The following is a 20,782-nucleotide window of genomic DNA, read 5'->3' on the forward strand; positions in this document are numbered from 1 at the left end:
GGGGCTCCGATGGGGGAGGTCACATCCTGTGCGCTGTCCTCTCCGTGCCATGACTCATTCATTCATTCACCCAACATCTGCTCACAGGTGTTTCTATGAAGGGCCCCAGCCCCAGGCCTAGACGGCAGGCCGGGGCCTGGGATCAGGAGCGGGTACCAGGTCTGTTGGATCGGGAGTGGGCCAGAGGGAGGGATCCCAGGACCTAGAGGGAAGGGCGGTGAGAGTGGGAACGTGCTCCCTTCCTAGACACTGCAGGTGGTTTGGAAATGTGAAAATAAGACAGACGGCACTCACCAGTCTCTCCTGTCTGCTCCTCCCCTCGAGCGCCACGCAGGGGAGCTAGCTTCAGCAGCCCCTCCCATCCTGGGTCAAGTCGTCCACCTCTGGGCCTTGCCGCTGACCCCCCTCATGGCGTCTGCCACCCCTGTCACCTTCAGGAAGGGCCCTGGGGTCCTGCTGCTCGCTGGGTGGACATGCCCTGGGCTGGAACCTCACGGGCTTCCTCCATCAGCCTCCCCAGCCCTGCGCGCGGCACTGCACCTGTGCATAGCAGGGGCTTGCTAGACGGTACAGGATGAGTGGGTGCAAGCCCGGGCACACGGCTGGGACCTGTGATCACCTGCGCGTCTCTCCCGTGCTCCCAGCCCGACTCCGGCCCCATCCAACCTTGGCCAGGTCACCGGAGGCCCCGCTCCTAACTGCCAGCTCATTGGTACCCTGGCCCTGCTGTGCGAGGCCCCGCCCACTGACCCTCCCCAGCCTGCCCCTACCTTGGCACCCCTCAACTTGCAAAGCCCCAGCCCTGGATCTGGGCCCGCCCCTCCTCTGGGCCGCACCATTGCAGAGACCGCCCCAGCCTCCACCTCTGACCGGCGCCCCCTACCCTGGTCCTCTAGGTGAGGCTCCGCCCCCGAACAGGCCGCTCTCGGCGAGACTCAACCCTGCCTTGCCCCGGCCCCGCCCCTTGGGCCCGAAAAACTTCGCAAGTCCCCGCCCCGAGGACCACCCATGCTCCGCCCAGGTCCCGCCCAGCTTGAGAAGCCACACCCCTCGCCCTCCCGGGGCCGCCCCGCCCTCGCCCCTTGGGGCCCGCCCATTTGCCAAGCCCGGGGCCCAGGCGGCTCTGGCCCCGCCCAACTCCACAAGGCCCCACCCACCCCAGGGCCATCCCGGCCCCGCCCGGATCCCGCCCAGCTTGACAAGGCCCCACCCCCAGGGTCATCCCGGCCCCGCCCAGCTCTGGAAGGCCCCGCCCCCAGGCCGTCCTGGGACCGCCCCTCGGTCGCGCCCGCGCCGCCCGTTTCAGGCCGGTTGGCACCGGGCTAACAGCTGCGCGGCGTCCACCGCCCTGGCCACCCGCGGACCGCCCGCCCAGGCCCGCGCAGGTGAGCGGCGGCGCCCCCGCTGCTGTGCGTCCCCGGGCGCCCGCGCACCCTCTCTGGCCTCCGCCCAGCCTGGAGGTGTGAGGTCGCGGCGGCCGCGGCGGGGCGTCGCCGGAGGTTCGCGAGGGGCAGAGTCCAGTGGGGGTGCCGCAGCGCCCGGGGTGCTGTGGACTCAGGTCTCCCGTCCAGGGAGTGTCCAGCGCCTGGGCCACCGCCGCTGCGGGATGCTCAAGTCTTCTGGTGAGCGGAGGGTGGGAAGGCAGAGGGCAGCCAGCCCAGGGGGGCAAGGGGCGAGTTCCTGCCCCCGCATGACCTTGGAGGGCATTCTGGCCACCTATGCATTTCTGCGGCCCACCTGAACCCCGCTGGGCCTCCCCGCCTCTGGGTCCCGCTGGGCTAAGCCTCGCTCACTCTGGACCTCACTGTTCCTCATCTGGAGAATGGGCACCCGTCTGGCTCAGGCTCCGGGGAGCCAGGGAGCTGGCTCAGAGCCAGGTCCTCCCCCGCGGGGCCTGGGGACGCTGTTGACTCAGATGCCAGCGGTCTCTGCCCTGAACGTTTCTGAATTTAGCAGGCAGCCCAGACAGGGGGAAAAGCAGAGGAGAGAGGGGGCATCAGCCCTGGGATGGGGGACGCTCTAGGCAGAGGGGGAGCCCCAAGGAGCCGTCTGAACAAGCGGGGTCGGTCTGAGAAGTATGAGCTGAGACCAGAAGGGTGAGGAGGCCCCGGCCAGGCTGCCCTGCTGAGCTACCTACTCCTGGTGGAAGAAACAGCGGCAAAGGCTCGGGTGGGGGGTGCCGAGAGCTGGGTGGGTGGGTGGGGTCACTCGGGGAGCTGCCGAGGGTCCCCCGGTTAGACTCAAGTTCCTGGCATGGGAGGGCAAGAATCCAGCGTGAAGTGGGTGGCGGCAGCATTCCAGGCTCCGTGAAAGGCATGGTGTGTGCCCCCATCTCCCCCATCACGGTCAGCTGTCCCAAGACCACGGTCAGACCCTCTGCGTAGCTCAGCCCTCATAGACACGCTTCCAGATCCAACATGGGACCCTGGGGCCGCGGAGTCAGTCGGCAAACGGAGCAGCGCCCAAGTGGGCTGGGCATGTGGGGAGCGGGGGTTGGGGCGGGAGGGGGTGGCAGGATGGCCTGGGAGGGGTGGGTGTGGGCGCGCCAGGACGGGCGGCGGGGCCTCCTAAGGGCCGGGCTCTATGCCCGCTCGGGGGCTGCTGGATGTGAGGCTGTTGCAGGTATGGGGGTCAGCCTGGGCCCCACGGGACCTGAGGGTACCCGGAGAAGGACACAGCCAGGGGCTGGGACTTGAGGGCCCTGCGGTGGGACAGCTGGCGGTCATGGGAAGGGGCAGTTTAGAGGGTCCAGTCTCAGGCCTGGAGTTCTGGGAGGGCAGAGAATGGGGCAGTGGTCCAGCTCATCCAGCAAGGGCTGGGCCCCTGGTGTGACCTTGGTCTCTCTCCCCACAGCCCCACCAGCATGGGCAGTCTCGCCTACCGAGAGGACTTGGAGGAGGAGAACTCAGGTGCGCGTCCTGGGTCTGGGGGAGTGGGGAGGGGCTCCACGGAGCTTAGTGGCCGAGGTGGGGGACTGAGGAGGCCCCCCACACCGACACAACAGACCCAGCGTGGGGCTCTCCTCGGGTTACAGATGGTCCCACACCTGACGACTGAAACCTAGGGCCGCAGCCCGCCCCCTGGGAGCCCCTCCCTGGGCCTCTGTCTACCCCTTCTGCAGAAGGAGCGGGTGTGAAGGGGTCTCCCGGAGCCTGTTCTCGTAGCCTAGGGATTGGCCCAGGGTGTGGGGCCCGGCCCGCTCCTCAGATCCCGGCTGGCGTCTGGCAAGCTTCCTGGAGGAGGGAGCGAGTCGGGGGCTGCAGGGGCCGTCCTGCTTGTTTACCGGCTCCCTGGCCGCGCGGAGTGTGCCCCGTGCCGGGAGCCCTGGGGGCCCATTATCCGTCCCCTGGGGTGTCGTCAGCCTGTGTTTGTCTGAGGCCTCGCCCCCCGCGCTGCTCCCTCGGCTTCAGCGTTCACCTGGGAGGTGAGAGCCAACAGCAGGGCCTACAACAACCAGTTCAAGAAGAGCTTCCTGTGTTGGCAGAGGCAGAAGCATAAGGTGCGCGCCCCGGCCCTGGGCTCCCGCCCTCCCCCGTGGCACCCCGCACCCCCACTCCGAGCCTTGTGCCGGGGTCGCTGTCCCTGGCCGCCTCCGCCCCGCCCCAGCTGGAGTTAACATGAGTTACTCAGAACCCTCGGAAGGGCAGTGCGTCAGCGGGGCTCTACCCCGAGCCCCTTGTGTGCGTCTCACTCTGGGCAACCCCAAGGACGTGGCTCCCGCCCTGGGTCTTCACACCCGGGGGGGCTCAGAGACGCCGGCTGCAGCCTTGGGCGCTCAGTAAACTCGGGGTCAGGACCTTGTGTTCAGCAGCTGCAGGGTCGAGGCTGGGGCGGCCAAGGGGCGGGCGGGGTAGGTGGGGGCCCCCCGGCCTGGGCGGCAATGCTGTGCTGGCTCCCGTTCCAGAGCAATGTCATCAACACGGCCAAGTACAACGTCTTCTCCTTCTTGCCTTTGAACCTGTATGAGCAGTTCTGCCGCATCTCCAACCTCTACTTCCTTCTCATCATCATCCTCCAGGTGGGGTGGGGTGGGGGCAGCCCTCAGGGTCAGCCCTGGCTCACCCTGCCTCCTCTGGGGAGCCGTCCCTGACCACCGTTGCCCCAGGGCGGTTTAACTGTACTTTGCCTGTGGCTAGTGAGTCCATGTCCGGTGCCCCACACTCACCGCTGGGGCCCTACCACCCAGCCCGGGGCCTGGCACAGGGGAGGGGCTCTATGTATGTTGAATGATGACGGGTGCCTGCTTGGCTCCTTCTGGTCCAAGGAGGCCATGTCCCCCGCCCCCATGGACAGCGGACCTCTTGGCCGCAGCCTTCCTAGTCAACCCCAGAAGGCAAGGAGGAAGCAGGGGTCCAGTGCATGTTCTCAGAACCTGCTGGGCCACTTCCCACTGCCGGGGTGGTCCCGGCGAGGGGGGTTGGTGTCCAGCCGGGTCCTCTCCCTCTGTCAGAGGGTAGCCTGTATCCAGAGCACCCTGACCCTCATCAGGGTCATCTCCTTTTGTTCTGAGTAAAGATGCAATAAAAGCTCATTGAGCACCTACTGGGTGCAGGTCCTGTGCTAGGCATCGGGGACCTGGCAGTGGCTTCAGCACCTGGGGACTGGGGGTGACGTCACAGCACGTGGTGGGCGCCAGGGATGGGGACAGGGACTGCCCAGCCAGGCTGGTCTGTGGGCAGCTGGACACGGAGGGAAAGGACCGCTCTGGGGAGCACTCGGGGCCGGGAGAAGGGCCAGAGGGGCCAGAGGTGGTCGTCCTGAGGTCTGGCCCTGGCTGAGGTGGTCAGCAAATGGACCCGGGGCCCGGGTTGAGAGGCTGGCTGTGCTGGGTGTGAGGGCAGGGGAGACGGTCCGGGTGGCGCCGGGGGGACGGGCTGGCATGGGCATGACCCCCCTCCACGGCAGGGCTTCCCTGAGATCTCCACGCTGCCCTGGTTCACTCTTTTTGCCCCACTCGTGTGCCTCCTTGTCATCCGGGCCACCCGCGACTTGGTGGACGACATCGTGAGTGTGGCTGGGGGCGCGCGGCGCATGGGGGGGCAGGTGGGGGCGGGGGCGGGCACTCCCGTGGGCAGAGGGTGGGGGGCAGAATCCGCTTCCTGCTCTGGCCAGGGGCCGCCTGTGTGGGTGGCTTCTCTGCACGTGGGCCCTTACCGGGCGGCCGGGGGCAGGGGTGGTAGGGAGGGGTTGGGGCCGTCCCTCTGACCCGGCCCTTGTCAGCCCAGGGGCGACACAGGAGCGACAGGCTCATCAACAACAGGCCCTGCCGGATCCTGGTGGGGAAGAGGTGAGGCCCCGCGGCCCGGTGGAGGCGGCTGGACGGTGGGGGCGGCCAGTGGTTTCCAGCGCTGGGGGGGCGCACGACAGGGAGGAGCCTTTGGCAGAGCGCCCGGAAGCTTCGGCTCCTGGACGTCCTGCTCGAGTCCAGTGGTGCCTTCTCTGTGGCTTCTCAGCCCCAACTTCCCTGGCAGCTCCTGTCCCCCAAGCCTGGGTGGGCCCGGCAGTAGGGGTGGAGGCTGAGGGTCTGAAGGGGTGCGGTGTGGGGGAGGCCTGAGAGGGACCTGGGAGTGGGGGGTCAGGGCCGTCTGGCCGTCGGGAGGACCGAGGCCTGCTGGAGCCAAGACCTCTCTGAGCGGGGGGCGGTGGAGTCTGGGCGTGGGAGGCCCCGCCCCTGCGCACCTGCCGCCACCCCCACCCCCGCAGCTTCCTGTGGAAGAAATGGGCGAACCTGTGTGTGGGAGACGTGGTCTGTCTGCACAGAGACAACATCGTCCCGGTGAGCTGGCGGCTGGGGCGGGGCAGGGGCGCGTCCGGATCCTTTTCCTCCTGCCCCCCCGGCAGCTCTGTGTGCCCCATTCCCCCGCCCCACGCCAGGCCGACCTGCTCCTGCTGGCCAGCACGGAGCCCAGCAGTCTGTGCTACGTGGAGACCGCAGACATCGACGGGTGAGCAGGGGTCACCGCAGGGGTTGGGGGCTCCGGGGGCGAGACCGGCCCCGGCGGCCACGGAGTCGGCACCGCACGCCTGCTTGGGCCTGCTGGTCGCTTGCCCCGTGAGCATGTGTGGGGCACCTGCAAGCCAGCGGGGCCGGCAAGCAGCCGCCTTCGCACCGACGTCCCCGGGGCCCTCGCGTGCTCCGCGTGCCGCCTCGGCGCACGGAGAAGCAGCGAGGCCCTGCTCTCCGGGCCCGGCACCCACTAGGGGCTTAGCGAGACCCCCGCCTTCCGCCCGCTCCGCGTCTCATCTCCAGGGAGACCAACTTGAAGTTCCGGCAGGCCCCGCTGGTCACCCACCTCAAGCTGACCAGTGTGAGGAGCATGGCTTCCTTCCGAGGTGAGCGGCCACAGACCTGTCCGCCCCTCCCGGGCCTCCGCCTGCCCCCTAAGCGGTGGGTGCCCAAGTTCCCCACCTTGCTGGGTTCCGGGGATGTTGGGGGCCGGAGCAGCCTTCAAGAGGCGGGCTCGCCCCGGGCTGGTGTCGCGGCCCCGCCATCCGCGCGAGCACGGGGCGTTTCCCGTGGTGACGGCACGAGGGTGGCGTTGGTCGGGCTTATGACCCGCGGCCGCTGGAAGCCGAACACGTTCGGCTGCTGATGCGAAAAGGCAGCCGGTGGACATGGGCTAAGGACGTGCGTGCGGGTGGGAAGGGCCCACGGGACAGGGCGTCCTGGGCGTGTCTCCTTTGCTGCCTGGAAAGCAGGACCTTTCATCCCTGGGGGTACCGTTAGGGTTCGTCACACCCCAGCAAGGGGCGACTTTCCTTATCCCCGGCTTGCCGGAAGGAGCTTGCCACGGTGCTCTGACGGGTCACGGAGCAGAAGCTGGGTCTTGAGCTCACGGCCGGTCGGTCACCGCATCGGGAAAAGCCTGGCTTGTGTGGAGGGCGGCCGGTCGGTCACCGCATCGGGAAAAGCCTGGCTTGTGTGGAGGGCGGCTGCCCCTGTCCCTCCCTCGGAGCCTCCACCTGCCCCAGCCGCCCCAGGGGGGTCCTGCGAGGCATGGCCCAGCTTTCAGAGCGGGGAGACTGGGTTCAGAGAGGTGAGGGGGTCCCAGGCTTGCCCCTTGGCTCCCCTGCCCCCCGCCAGGCCCGCCAGTGGACAGCTCCCGTCTCCACTCAGGACCAGCTCCAGCTCTAGTCCTGGAGCAGGCCTGTGGCCCCCCAGCTTTCTCCTGCCGGGGTCCCAGGCCACCGCTCATTGTCATTTTCCCCTGCCCTGGGCCATCCTTTGACCCTCAGTTTATTTTCTCAAACACGAGTGGGGCTGGAAGCCCCGGTCTCTGGGCGGTGGGGACAGAACGGCCGTCTCCCACTACCGAGAACACTCTGCGGGACCCCCTTTGTCCCCTGTGGTTTCAGGGTGCTGGATGGAGGTGTCCTCTCCTTCTCCGCCTCCAGGTTTACTGAGCGGACCTTGTAGGCCGGGGGCTGGGCTGGGCTCTGGGGACCCCAACGTGACCAGGACGAGGCCGGTGCCCCCTCCCCCTCCCCCTCCCGGAGCTCCCAGACGTCCGTGGGGCCCGCCCCAGAGTGACGTCTCGTGACATCCCAGGGTGCTACCCGTGAGCAAGGAGGCTCCAAGGGGAGGGCTTCTGCGAGGGGGTGTGAGTCCTGTGGGGGCGGCGTGGGGCAGGGCCGGCCCGTGAGGGTGGCTAGAGCGGGAGGGCCGCCCGGCCCCGCCGAGCCCCGGCTCCCTGCCCCCCCGCTGCCCCCAGGCAAGGTGGTGTGTGAAGAGCCCAGCAGCCGCCTGCACCACTTTGTGGGGTGCCTGGACTGGGACGGCAGAAAGCACCCCCTGGACAGCGGCAACATACTTCTGCGCGGCTGCAGGGTCCGCAACACGGACACCTGCTACGGGATGGTCATCTATGCGGGTACGGCACCCGGCGGGGCCCGAAGCACCGGCAGGAGGTCGCACGGCCCGGCCCGGGTCCCTGCAGCGTAGCAGGGTCTGAGGCGGCCAGCGCCCTTGCCGTGGCTGAAGACGGGAGGGGTGTGCCCCGGACGGACATGCGGGCGGCCGGAGGGAAAGAGGACGAGTGGACAGGCGGGCGGGGCTGAGTGGACGCTGACCTCGCAGGCTTTGACACCAAGATCATGAAGAACTGTGGCAGGATCCGCCTGAAGAGAACCAAGATCGACCGGCTGGTGAACCGGCTGGTGGTGCTGGTGAGCCTGCGGCCGGCGGGGGTGCGGACCCGCGGCCCGATCCCGGCCCGGGGCTGTGGACCGGAGCCTTCCCGGAAGAGAAGAGCCAAGCAGGAGTGTCCTTAGGAAGGAAATGCTGATGGCGATGTTTTCCAGGCCTGCAGGAGGTCGCGATAGTCTTGCCTCCCTCCTCTGACAGCGGACGGCCCTGACTTTTTCCTTAATTATCTCTTTTGAAGTTAATTGAAGAAATCAGGGCGCCTGGGGGGCTCGGTCAGTGAACTTTCTGCCTTCGGCTCCAGTCATGATCCCGGGATCCCGGGATCGAGCCCCGCATCGGGCTCTTTGTTCAGCTGGGAGCCTGCTTCCTCCTCTCTCTGCCTCTCCCCCTGCTTATGTTTCCTGTCTCACTCTCTCTCTCAAATAAATAAATTTGACAGACAGAGATCACAAGCATCCGGAGAGGCAGGCAGAGAGAGAGGAGGAAGCAGGTTCCCCACCGAGCAGAGAGCCCGATGCGGGGCTCGATCCCAGGACCTTGAGATCATGACCTGAGCCGAAGGCAGAGGCTTTAACCCACTGAGCCACGCAGGCCCCCAATAAATAAAATCTTTAGAAGAAAAATGAAACCACAGCCACAGGGTCAGATGAGAGCCGCCCGGCGGACCCCCCCCCCCGCCCCCCGCCCTCCGGGCCCCTCTGCTGGGCCCGCAGGCAGGGCTGGCTGGGGAGGGGGCCGTCCCCCTGTCCCTGCTGGTGGGTCTCCGGGGGGACCCGTGAGCTGCCCGGGGCTCCACCACCCCCCTCCGTCCCTCCCTGCAGATCTTCGTCTCCCTGGTGCTGGTCTCCATGGCCCTGAGCTTGGGCTTCTGGTTCAAGGTGACGGAGTTCAAGGCCAGGCACTACTACGTGTCCTCCCGGTACCTGTACAGCGTGGCTGGAGAGACCTTCTTCATCTTCTGGGGCTTCCTCATCCTGCTGAGTGTCATGGTGCCCATGGCCATGTTCATCATGTGGGTCCGGCCACCGCCCCCGCCCCCCCCCCCGCCCGCCGGCGTGGGGGCTGGGGCGTGACCCCGCGTGCCTTGCAGGGTCGAGTTCATCTACCTGGGGAACAGCATGTTCATCAACTGGGACGTGGAGATGTACTACGCCCCGCAGGACCAGCCCGCCAGGGCCCGCAGCACCAGCCTCAACGACCAGCTGGGCCAGGTGCAGTACGTCTTCTCGGACAAGACCGGCACGCTCACCCAGAACATCATGACCTTCAAGAAATGCTGCATCGGGGGCGTCACCTATGGTGGGTGCCCCCGCCCCCGCGCCGGGACGGGGCTCCGCTCTGGGTCTTCGCGGCCAGAACTGGTGCGGACGGTCACGGGCTGCTCCAGGGGTCCCACGAGGTCCGAGTCTTCCCTGGGCTCTCGGAACAGGAGCGTCGTTCTCAGCTCACAGACCGCGGGGACCGTGCCAGGCGGGGCTCATCTGTCCTCTCCGGAAACCAGGGCCCGGGGGTGGCACTGGGGAGGTGACAGAGGACCTGCCCGGGTGGTCCATGGGAGACAGAGCTAGAAACCGCACCCCACCTTCAGCCCGGGCCCGAGGGGCGAGAGGGAGCAGCGGGGTCGGCCGTGGGCAGTATCTACCCCCTGCTAGGTCTTCAGATGTTTCTAGAAGGGCCGCGGACCCAGGTTTTCGTGTGGAACCGCCCAGTTTTTCCAAATCAGCAGCCGAGTCCAAGTTGTAAGGAGGGACCACCGTGCAGGGCCCTCGGTGCGGCGTGTGCTCTGGCCGCCCCTGGGGTCCCCAGAAACTGCGGCTGTGCCTGGGCCTCCTTCGTACAGAAGGCAGAGCAGAGGCTGGGGGTCCTTGGTGGCTTGGAGTGTGGGGTCCAGAGCCTCAGGCCCAGCTTGTCCGCTGTATCTGGTGGCCCCAGGAAGCCTGACTATGAGGCTGGGGGCTGTGGGGTCCCCGTGGACCTGGGGAGCTGAGGCCTGACGGGGGGGTCTTTCCCCAGGCCCCGATGAAGAGGAGGACACCCCACATAAGGTGAGCCCTGGCTGCCGGGTCACGCGGGGGTGGGGGGTGCAGCGGCGGGGGCAGGGATGCGCCCAGAGCCCACGCGCCGCGCTCCGGCTCCGCAGGAGAACCCCTACCTCTGGAACGAATTTGCTGATGGGAAGTTGCTTTACCAAAACGCTGCGCTCCTGGGCGCCGTCCGGGACAACAAGGACAAGACGGTGCGCGAGTTCTGGCGCCTGCTGGCCATCTGCCACACCGTGATGGTGCAGGAGGAGGACCGTGAGTGCGCCCGCCCGCTCCCCCGCCCGCTCCCCCGGCCCGAGAGATGGCCCGGCCCCACCGCCAGGCCCCCTTCCCCTGTCTTCTGGATCGCGGGGGGTCCAGGCTGTGACTTGAGAGCTGTGCTTGCTGTCCATGGTCACATGAGCCCGGGAGACGTCTGTGACCGCCTTCTGGGCCCCGCGCTCTGGAGACACCGGCGGGACCCGCTGTAGGGGTGGCGGGTCCTGGTGGAGGGCAGGCTCCCGGGGACGGCGCCCTGCCCAGCGCGCGGTTCCCTCCCTGACCAGACCAGCTGGTGTACCAGGCGGCATCCCCCGACGAGGAGGCACTGGTCACGGCGGCCCGGAACTTCGGGTACGTGTTCGTGGCACGCACACAGGACAGCATCACGGTGTTGGAGCTGGGGGAGAAGCGGGTGTACAAGGTTCTGGCCATGATGGACTTCAACAGCATACGCAAGCGCATGTCTGTGCTGGGTGAGTGCCGGCGCCCCGGGGGCGGCGGGCCACAGGGGAGAGCGTGTGGCAGCCGGGCCTCTCCCTCCGCAGTCCGCAGCCCCGAGGGCTCCATCTACCTCTACACCAAAGGCGCTGACGTGGTTATCTTTGAGCGCTTGCACAAGAGAGGCGTGAAGGAGTGGGCCACGGAGGAGGCCTTGGCTGTGAGTCTCCGTGGGAGGAGGGGCTGTGGGGGGGCGTGAGGGGACAAGAACAGAGGAGGAGAGTGTGTAGAGGAATGGAAAGTACCCTTGCTGGCCGTGTACAGTTGTCCAGGTTGCACACTTCCCAACCTCCCCCCAGTGTGAGCGTGCACATGTAGGCCTGCACACACAACGGACTGGGAAGGACCTGAACTCTCAGCTCTATCTGTCCAGAGGGGACATCTTTTTCTAAGTCACACAAGGACACCCTGTGGTTGGGTTTTAGACTGGACACTGCCTCCCTTCTCCTAGCCACGGCTGGGGTCCAAGACATGCGCAGCCCTCCTTGCCTCGAGGCTTTTGCTCCATGGGTGATGACCAAACTCCACCGCCCAGCCGATGAGGCTCTGCTGGTCTCTCTAGCCTGGTATCTCCTTGCCCCCAGGGGGTTTCCCAGGACAGTTTTTCCCCTTGCTCAGATGATACCTCGGGACCTTTGCACACCTAACCCCTCTGCTTGGAATGCCTTCCTCCACTCTGTGGCTCAGGATCTTCTAGTCCTCAAGTCTCAGACGTGATCACCTCCAGGGGGATTTTCCTGCCCCAGTCCTAACAAGGCTGACCTGTCGCGTCAGGTTTCCTCTCTCTGGCCCAGCCCTGACCCTGTAGGGCTCCCTAAGGGCTTTGCTAGGTCTGCGGCATCACCTGGTGCAGGGGCCAGTGGGGGTGTCCCTCCGCTGGGGGCTTCCCACAGAGCCCTGTCTGCTGGGAGTGGGGGGCAGTGTGGAGCTCTGCTGGGGGAGGGAGTTGGGGGGGCCTCTGATCTCTGACTCCAAGCCGGGGAAGCACATGCAGAACAGTGACGCCCTCGCACCGCTGCCTTGTGATGTGCGGGGAGCCCCTGTCGTGCCCCAGCCGGCCTCTCAGACCCACTTCTAGTCAAGAACAAATGCCCACTGGGGCAGAAAACCTGGGGCCGGGGGTGGGTGTCCAGACACTCCTAAGCAGGGAGGGAGGGCCTGGGGCTGACCGAGGCGGGGGGCAGGGAGGGTCTTAGGAATGTTCAGAAGTTGCCGTAGGAGGCGAAGGGAGGTGCTCCCAGCACGGGAGAGGGGAGGGGCAGTGCGCAGGCCAGTGGAGCGGAGCGTGGGGGGCGGTTTGGGGGAGAAGGGTGGTGACGGGGCGGTGCCGGCCCCTGGCCCCCAGTCCTTCGCTGAGCAGACGCTGCGGACCCTGTGCCTGGCCTACAAGCAGGTAGGGGAGGACGCGTACGAGGAGTGGCGCCAGCGACACCAGGAGGCCAGCGTCCTGCTGCAGAACCGGGCCCACGCGCTGCACCAGGTGTACGAGGACATGGAGCAGGACCTGCAGGTGCGTGGGGCGTGGGCGGCCGGGTGGCGCCCCCTCCGCTGCGGGGGCCGGGTTCCCGCTCAGGCTGCCCCCGCCCCCCAGCTGCTGGGAGCCACGGCCATTGAGGACAGACTGCAGGACGGCGTCTGTGACACCATCAAGTGCCTCAAGCAGGGGAACATCAAAGTGTGGGTACTCACGGGGGATAAGCAAGGTGGGTCCCAGGGCGGCCCGGCCCCGCGCAGAGAGGGGGGCCTGGTGGGCAGGAGCTCCTCCCCTGACCGGAGCGCCCCCGACAGCCTGTCCCACAGCCGGGCCCGGCCCGGCCCCCCACCTCATCCGGGGAAGGGAGAAAGGGGAACTGTTCAAAGTGCCGGGGTCCCCCTGTCCCGCCGGGAGGCCCTGCACGGTGCGGAGCCCTCCTGAGCGTTTGGCCTCCATGCCCCACCCCCTGCCACGGGTGGGCCGGGCAGGGCTCCGAGAACTCGGGGCACGCTGGAGGTTGCGCAGGGCTCGGGTCCTGAGAGCCCCGGATCCCCTCCTCTCCCCTGCGGGTTCTTTGGGGCCCGCTGGGCGTGCGCGCGGCCAGGCGGCGTCAGGGCTCTCGCGGGCACTGGACGTGGCGCAGACGGACAAAATAGTCAAAAGATGTCAGTTCGCGGCCGTGGTCCTATAAAGACAAACATAGCCAAGCTGCTGCTGCTTTTTTTCCTTCTAATTTTAAAAGAAATTAAACCATCTTTGTGGGTTCCAGGAAGTGCCGGGGGCCTAGGCGTGCCCCATCCAGTGACCGCGTGGCCCTGGCCCCAGGCTCCTTCCTGCCGGACCCTCCCCCCGCCGGAGACCGGAGTGGGGGCCCCTTTGCTCCCAGCTGTGGCCAAACCATCAGGGCCGGCGGCCGTTGGCGGCCCGAGTCCGTGCCTCCCTCTGAGCCAGTCCTCAAGGGGGGCCTGGGCAGGGGCATGATGTGGGGGGGGCTGGGTCTCCACCGCAGGGTGGGTGTGGCCGGCGAGCGGGGCCCAGTGGTGCTGAGCCGGGCTGGTTTGCAGAGACCGCGGTGAACATCGGGTTTGCCTGCCGGCTCCTCTCGGAGAACATGCTCATCCTGGAGGAGAAGGAGATCCTGTAAGACAAGGGGCGGGGCCGGGGCAGAAGCGGGGCTCCCGGGGTCTGCAGGCCGCCCTCAGCCTTGCCTGGCTGCACTCCCAGAGGGGGAGACCCAGGCCCAGCGGGAAGGGGGCGCAGGGAAGCCTGCGCCCGCCGCGTGGCTGAGCCCAGCTGGGCCCCTGCAGCCGCATCCTGGAGGCCTACTGGGAGACCGACAACAACGCGCCGCGCGGCAAAGGCCCTCGGAAGCACCTGTTCCTGCCACGTGTCAAGGTGGCCATGGTCATCAGCGGGGAGTTACTGGTCAGTGTCCGCTCGGGGCCGCCGGCAGAGCCCCCGGGACTGGGGAGGGGGCCGGCAGGAGCCGCCGAGAGGCGGTTCTCGGAGGGTCGCCGTCTGGCCTGGGAGGAGGGCCCGTGTGGGGCGCCCCCGGAGCGGAGGGGTGCGCGGAGAGTGATGAGCCCCCGCACGCCCCCTCCATGGCCAGGACCAGCTCCTGCTGTCCCTGCGCAAGGAGCCCCGGGCGCTGGTCCACAACGTGAACGAAGACGGGGACGCGTCGTGGCAGGAGCCGGACGCGCAGACGGCGGGCGTCCAGCCGGACCGACGCCTGTCCCTGATGTGGCGGATCCTCGGCATCCAGCTGAGGGCCACGGTCACGCCGCAGGTCACGGGCTCCAGCAGCAGCACCAGCGAGAGCCCCGAGGTGCGGCGGGAGCGGGCCTTCGTGGAGCTGGCGTCCCAGTGCCAGGCGGTCATCTGCTGCCGGGTGACGCCCAAGCAGAAGGCTTTGATCGTGGCGCTGGTCAAGAAATACCAGCGCGTGGTGACCCTGGCCATCGGGGACGGCGCCAACGACATCAACATGATCAAGAGTGGGTCGGGGTGGCCGGGGGGGGGGTCGGGGCGGCCGGCCGGGGTGGCGGGAGGCTGACCAGCCGCATGTCCCCGCAGCCGCGGACATCGGCGTGGGGCTGGCGGGGCAGGAGGGCCTGCAGGCCGTGCAGAACAGCGACTACGTGCTGGCCCAGTTCTGCTTCCTGAAGCGGCTGCTGCTGGTGCACGGGCGCTGGTCCTACATGCGGGTCTGCAAGTTCCTGCGCTATTTCATCTACAAGACGGCGGCCAGCATGATGGTGCAGATCTGGTTCTCCTTCTACAACGGCTTCTCTGCCCAGGTGTGCTTTGTGCAGGCCCTGCCGGGGCAGCGGCCACACGCCCCTTCTGGGCCCAGCGTTTGCAGGGGTCTTGGCAAATTGGAGCTTTGAAGTGGGGGCAGGGCAGATGCCCCCGTGTCCATCCGTCTAGGGGACCCAAGGGGAGAGCTGGGGCCCCGGAGAACAGTGTGGGGGCTGGGCCGCTGACTGTGAGGCTCTAGGCGGTATCAGGCGAACAAGACAGGTGTCCTCTGGAGCTCTACGAGGCTCCCTGGCACGGATTCGCCCCGCATGAAAGGACGTGTCTTCAAAGGGCCAGCTGTGAGAGGGGGTGAGCTCCCCGTCACCGAAACCCAGGGGCTTGGGGGGGCTTCACAGACGCACCCTGGATAAAGATGTATTGTTTATTCCTTTTACTTTTTTACTTATAGGTATTTTTCAGATGTTTCTATGAGTGGAATTCTTTTCTTAATTTGTTTTTGGGATTGTTCCTTGCCGGTGTCTAGAAACAGGAGTGAGCTTTTGATTTTCGGTCTGTGCCCGGCAGCTTTGCTGAATCGGGTTACTGCCTTTCATAAACTTCTGGGGACCCTTTTGGGACTTCTCTACATATAGAATTATGTCCTCTGCAAACACAGATAGTTTTCCTTCTTCCTTTTCTAGTTAAATAGCAATTATTTCTTTTTCTTACCTAATTGCTCTGGTGACGACTTCCAGTGCAGTGAGGAAAGCAGGATCTTTGCCCAGCATTGAGCTGTTGTTTCTCACATTTGTTAACGGGAAGGACTGCTGCTTACTCTTCTCTCTATTTTCCAATGTCTATTTCTATCAGTGTAGACGCGTGGCTGTTTCTCCTGCTGCATCCGTTGTGGCTCCATCGTCCCTGATTTGTCCCTTTGACACGTGCCTGCTCTTTTCCGAGTACAGCCCCGCTTTCGGGGGCCACGGGAGGCCCCACACTCCTGCTGCATTTCCCATAGGGAGACCTGGGTCCTGGTGGTCAGACCCCAGACTCGACGTGCCGGGTGCGCTTGCTGGGACTGGCCGCTTCTGGACTGCGCGGTCGGCAGGAGCTGCTAGTGCACGGGTGTCGCCCCCGTGGAGACACACACCTGTCCCGTGTCTTCTCCGTGTCTGTCTGTCCTCTCTGTGTGTGTACTTTGAATGCTGCGAGCCCCCGGCCGTCCATCTGATTCCGGGCCCGAGGGACGAGGCCCAGCCTAGCCTTTCCCATGGACTCACTGCGGGTTCTTTTCTCCAACAGTGAGGAACTTGGTTCTCGTAAATTTTCTTGTTTTTACTTACTTGTTCCAAACCAGAAGGCCCATCAGGGGTTTCCAGAGCTCGTGTTCTGGTAACCGGATCGGCTTTGTCGTCGGAAGGCCTCTTCCACACCGGGTTCCCCCAACCCTAAAATGACCCGAAACCCCACATCGTCTAGCCAACCCGTCCCCCCATATTTCTGCACTGGAGCCAGCCCATTAAAACAAGGCCCCAAAGGTGCAGTTTTGCAATAGTTCGACCCTGCTTTCCCACTCTGCCTCTCACCTTCCTGTCTTCATCCGGCCTCGGACAGCCCGGCCCTGGTCCAACACCAGCCTTCCTGGTAGCTCCGCTTCCCTGTGCGCCTGGAAGCCTCCCCAGGGGTCCAGCTGGCTTGGGTGGTGCCCTCGGGTAAAGCCTTGCTCCTCTCCCCTGGCTGACCGCGCGCCCCTCCATGTCCTCCCTGCCAGCCTCTGTATGAAGGCTGGTTCCTCGCCCTCTTCAACCTGTTGTACAGCACGCTCCCCATCCTCTACATCGGGCTCTTCGAGCAGGTGAGCGGCGCCTTGTCTCCTCCTTCCCCGGAGATGCTCCCGTGTCCGTCCTGGGGGCCTGGTGCGGGAATGGGGCTGCGCCCCTCTCCCCACCTGGTCCCAAGAGCCCGCCACTTCCCCCCCCGCCCCACCCACCCCCAGGACGTGAGTGCCGAGCGGAGCCTGGAGCTGCCCGAGCTGTACATCGCCGGCCAGAAGGACGAGCTCTTTAACTACTGGGTCTTTCTCCAGGCCCTTGCCCACGGCACGGTCACCTCCCTGGTCAACTTCTTCGTGCCCCTGTGGGTCAGCCATGACTCGGCCGGGCCCGTCAGCTTCAGCGACTATCAGTCCTTTGCTGTGGTCGTGGCCATGTCGGGCCTGCTGTCCATCACCATGGAGGTAGGCAGGACCCCAGCCGGTCCAGCCCCAGGGGAGCCTCAGATGCGAGCCACTGAGGAGTGCCCGCTCAGTGACCCGACCGGGGGGGCCTTAGCAGGTGCCATCCGTGGCCCCGGGGCACCTCCATGGGGCCCTGCCCCGACCGGCCCCTCCTGCCCCTTCAGGTGGTACTCGCCATCAGATACTGGACGGCGCTGGCCGTGCTCGCCGTCTTCCTCAGTCTCCTCTTCTACGTGCTTGCGACTTCGCTCAGCCAGAGCCTCTGGCTCTTCCAGATCTCCCCCAAGACCTTCCCATTTCTGTGTGAGCCCCCAGCAGGGGACGGGGTGGCGGGCCCTGGGGACGGGTCCATCCCCGTCTGTGCACCGCCGTGCCCCTCTCCGAGCTTCTGTGTTCTCACGGGGCACGCAGTGGTGCCATGGAGGGGGGTCGGTGCCTTCTAGGAGTTGGCACAGAGGTGTCCTGGGGGCAGAGGGAGAGGGGGCAGGCGGGCTGTCAGCAGGAGGGGGCACACGACAGGCTCTGGCGAGGCTCCACCCGGGGCTGGGCTGTGACCCTGACCTATTGCCAGATGCTGACCGCAACGTGCTGTCCCGGCCCTCCATCCTGCTGGTCGTTCTGCTGAATGTGTCCCTGAACACCCTGCCCACACTGGCCCTGCGCGTCATTTGCCAGGCCCTCAAGAAGGCGGGCCCCAAGGTGAGGGGGCGGGGGTCCCCTCAGCCAGAGCCTGTGCTGGGAGCCATAACTCCAAGACAAGGGGCTGGGAGTGGGAGGGATGGAGACCCAGGCACACGCCCAGGACCCTCGGGGCACCAATAACAAGACCCATCCCCAGAGAATGGGGGTTTGGGGGTCCAGGTGACAGAGCAACTTGGAAATGGTTTAGGGAAGAGAAGGGACATAGAAGTGCCCCAGTGTCCATGCACAAATGGAGGACACATGGCAGGGTCTGTCCCACGCAGGAACACGGTCCAGCCTCAGGAAGGGAGGGACCCTGACCCTGCCACACGCGTAGGGACCCCGAGGACACGGGGTTCAAGGAGAGCAGCCAGACCCAGAAGGACCCGTCCCACAGAACCCCACTCCCAGAGGGCCCCAGAGGAAAACCCCCAGATCTAGAAGGGCGGGTTGCAGCTGCGATGGGCCCTAGAATTGGCTGGAAAAACGGACCCAGACGTGGCCAGAACCTGCCATCCTCTGCCCGGGGGCTGGCCACGTGGCTGCCCCAGGCGCCCCTGTCCTGGCTTTGCCACCAGAGGGCACCCCAGGCCGCTGGCGGCCGGTCGGGGTTCGCTCCCAGGGAAGGACACGGGGTGCACCGCGGTCAGTCTCAGGGCTCTCCGGGTAGGGAAGGGTCAGTCGGTGGCGGCCACGGAAGGGCTGTGAGTGGCACGGGCTGCGGGCAGGTGCCCCGAGAGCGGGGGCAGCCGGTGACCTCGGGCTCCGTTCCGCAGGAGCGGGAGGAGGCCCCCAGCGAGGAGGTCGCGGCGGTGGAGCCCGGGCCCTACCCGCAGCGGGGGTCGCGCGGCCGCCGCTCCAGCTACGCCTTCTCCCACCGCGAGGGCTACGCGGACCTCATCACGCAGGGCACCAGCCTGCGCAAGGCGCCCGCGCTCGGCGGAGACGTGCTGGGGGCGCGCGCGGGGACCCCCGAGCCAGAGCCGGGCGCCAGGGAGTCGCTCCGGCCGCGCGCGAACACGTGGGCCCCGGGGAGGAGGCGGCCGCCGCCCCAGGACCCGGCGTCCGCGGAGGACGCGCCGAGCCCGGGCGCCCCCGAGGCCCGGCCGTCCGGGTCCGGCCGGGAGCCGCCGCCCGCGGGCCAGGCGGACAGGGAGGCCCCGTGGAAGGCCCCGCTCGCGTCCTGGAGGAGCTGGTCCTCCGGCTGGCGGCAGCGGCTGCAGGGCCCCAGGCGGCGCGCCGCGTCCCTCCCCGGCCGGACTCCCGCGCCCGCCGCGCGCCCGCCGCCCCCCGGAGGCCCGCGCGCGCCCGCGGAGTCCGTCCCCCCCGGGGACGACGCTGTCCTCGCTGTAGCGGCCGCGGGAGCCCCGGCACCGGCCACCCGCGCGCGCGGCCCTCCCCGAACGCCGGGCTCTGCGCCCCGCGCTCGCCAATAAAGCGGGGCGCGCCGCCCCTTGGCCTGCTCTCGGCTCCGCGTGTTCCTGAACCGGGACCGGCCTCGGCTTGGGGCCCCAAACACCGCCGTCTGGTGGCCCGATGGGGCCTCGCAGGGGGCGCCCCGCCCCCACCCCAGCCTTTCTTGGGCGGGCAGGGGCGGCCCTCCAGGGCACCGGTCAGGTCCAGCTCTGGCCCGCGCGACCTCGTCCCCACCAGGCTGCCCCCACCCCCTCCCGCCCCGTCCCCTGCTTCCCCCAAAGCCCCACCCTCCGCCCCAGGCCCACTCCCACCCCCCACCCTCCGCGCACCGCCCCCTTCCCCCCTTCTGCCAGCACACAAGCCCAGGTGACTGAGTAGAAAATAATTTATTGGAGAAAAACGAAACAACAAATCCAGCACAGCAATGGTTAACAATGACGATGATAGATATATATTTTTTAACTTTTCAGCCTGTCACGTGAGGGTGGGAGGGAGAGGGCTTCTGCGCCCTCTAGCATTCGGGGGGACTTTGCATGACCCGGACTTTGTGTCTCCCCAGAAAACAGCCCTAGTGTCCAGAACTGATGAAACACTCAGGGCCACACGGCGCCTTGGTCTTCCCTCACCTGGGCTGCAGAGTATCCACCCAAGGACCAGCCCTTGGGGGGAGCCCAGGGATCTGGGGGGTTGGTGTGGCTCACACTGCTTTGGTTTCAGGAGTGGAGCGGCCCCAATCCGGGCCAATGATGGGCTGGGTGTGGGGGCAGGTCCTGGAACATGCCCCTCTGTGCCCCCCCGATCTGGGGCCTCCTTCCTTCAGGGCCAGGGCCTCCCTTCCACACCCCGACCCCCGTTCCTGGGGCCTGCGGGAGCTCAGCAGCAGGGACACCGCCCGGAGCCCCTGTTGATGGGCACTTGGGGAGCTCTCTGTTCTCTGGGGTCCTGCCCCCCACACCCCAGGCCAGACAGGGGAGCTCCCTTCCAGCCCAGGGCCAGGGAGGCTGACGGTGTCGGTGGCGCTTGGCTGGGTGCCTGTGGGGGCGGGGGGGGGGTTGGGGGTGTCTCAGGAGGGCCCTCCTGACCTCGGGGAAGTTGGGGCACACCCTAGCCCCACCACCCTGGGCGACAAGACTCGAATTGGCTGATTGTCTCTCTCCTCTGAACAAGACACTTGGGAATTCATGCTCTCGTGAAACCAGCTGGGGTGGGGTCGGGGGTCCGAGGTGGCAGCGACACCCACTTGCACCCAAGACCGGGAGCAGGAGGCCCTAGATCTCCCACAGGCGGGTGGCGCAGGGACACCGGGAGGTGCAGACCGGGCTCTGGGTACCGGGCCCTGCGGCCTCCTCCATCTTCCTGGCCACCCAAGGCCCCGTCCCCCTCCCGCCGCCGGACCTTAGAAAGGGGGAAAGGAACACGGCTCGGCGAGAAGGAGCACCGACCGAACTCAGGCACGAAACACAGCCATGCGACACGGAACCTGGGCTCTGACCTGGCCCGCCCCACCCCCCGCCCGCCTAGCACATTAGTCATGCATCAAATCAAATTCCATTGTCCTTTTTTTTTGGATTTTTTCTTACTTTTTTTCTTAAATTACATTTGAACACAGAACACATAGAATAATAAATACTCTTATTAGACATGACTCCAAAAAACAAGGGACAGAACACGCCAGAGAACAGAAAGGTACTCTCTCTCTTCCTGTCTTTCCTAAAGGACTCGTTTGAGTAAGAAATCTGTAAACGCCGGTCTGCGCTCTGCCTCTCGCTCCGCTGCCTTGCCCTTGG

General features: G+C 66.6%; 1 protein-coding gene across 5 annotated transcripts; it reads left to right on the top strand.

The window, feature by feature from the left end:
- Positions 1-1,249: 1,249 nt before the first annotated feature.
- ATP8B3 (ATPase phospholipid transporting 8B3) lies at positions 1,250-19,034 on the top strand. 5 transcript variants are annotated; one of them, XM_082750342.1, is made up of 28 exons: positions 1,250-1,385; positions 2,854-2,909; positions 3,411-3,499; positions 3,905-4,018; positions 4,906-5,004; positions 5,226-5,287; positions 5,704-5,776; positions 5,875-5,945; positions 6,251-6,333; positions 7,713-7,871; positions 8,078-8,166; positions 8,968-9,158; positions 9,237-9,445; positions 10,160-10,191; positions 10,287-10,443; positions 10,734-10,922; positions 10,995-11,107; positions 12,293-12,457; positions 12,539-12,650; positions 13,486-13,561; positions 13,729-13,846; positions 14,031-14,418; positions 14,498-14,721; positions 16,434-16,517; positions 16,749-16,898; positions 17,063-17,201; positions 17,470-17,597; positions 18,356-19,034. In XM_082750342.1, the coding sequence occupies exons 2-28, from the start codon at positions 2,864-2,866 to the stop codon at positions 19,013-19,015; spliced, it is 4,020 nt and encodes a 1,339-aa protein (XP_082606468.1). In that variant the 5' UTR covers positions 1,250-1,385; positions 2,854-2,863; the 3' UTR covers positions 19,016-19,034. The 5 variants fall into 5 exon arrangements, with proteins under 5 accessions (XP_082606468.1, XP_082606466.1, XP_082606464.1 ...); XM_082750340.1 differs by having other exon boundaries at positions 12,341-12,457; positions 16,659-16,898; XM_082750338.1 differs by having other exon boundaries at positions 1,251-1,385; positions 16,659-16,898.
- The last annotated feature ends 1,748 nt before the right edge of the window (positions 19,035-20,782 follow it).

The sequence above is a fragment of the Mustela nivalis genome (assembly GCF_964662115.1).
Source record: "Mustela nivalis genome assembly, contig: HAP1_SCAFFOLD_979, whole genome shotgun sequence".
NCBI lineage: Eukaryota > Metazoa > Chordata > Mammalia > Carnivora > Mustelidae > Mustela > Mustela nivalis.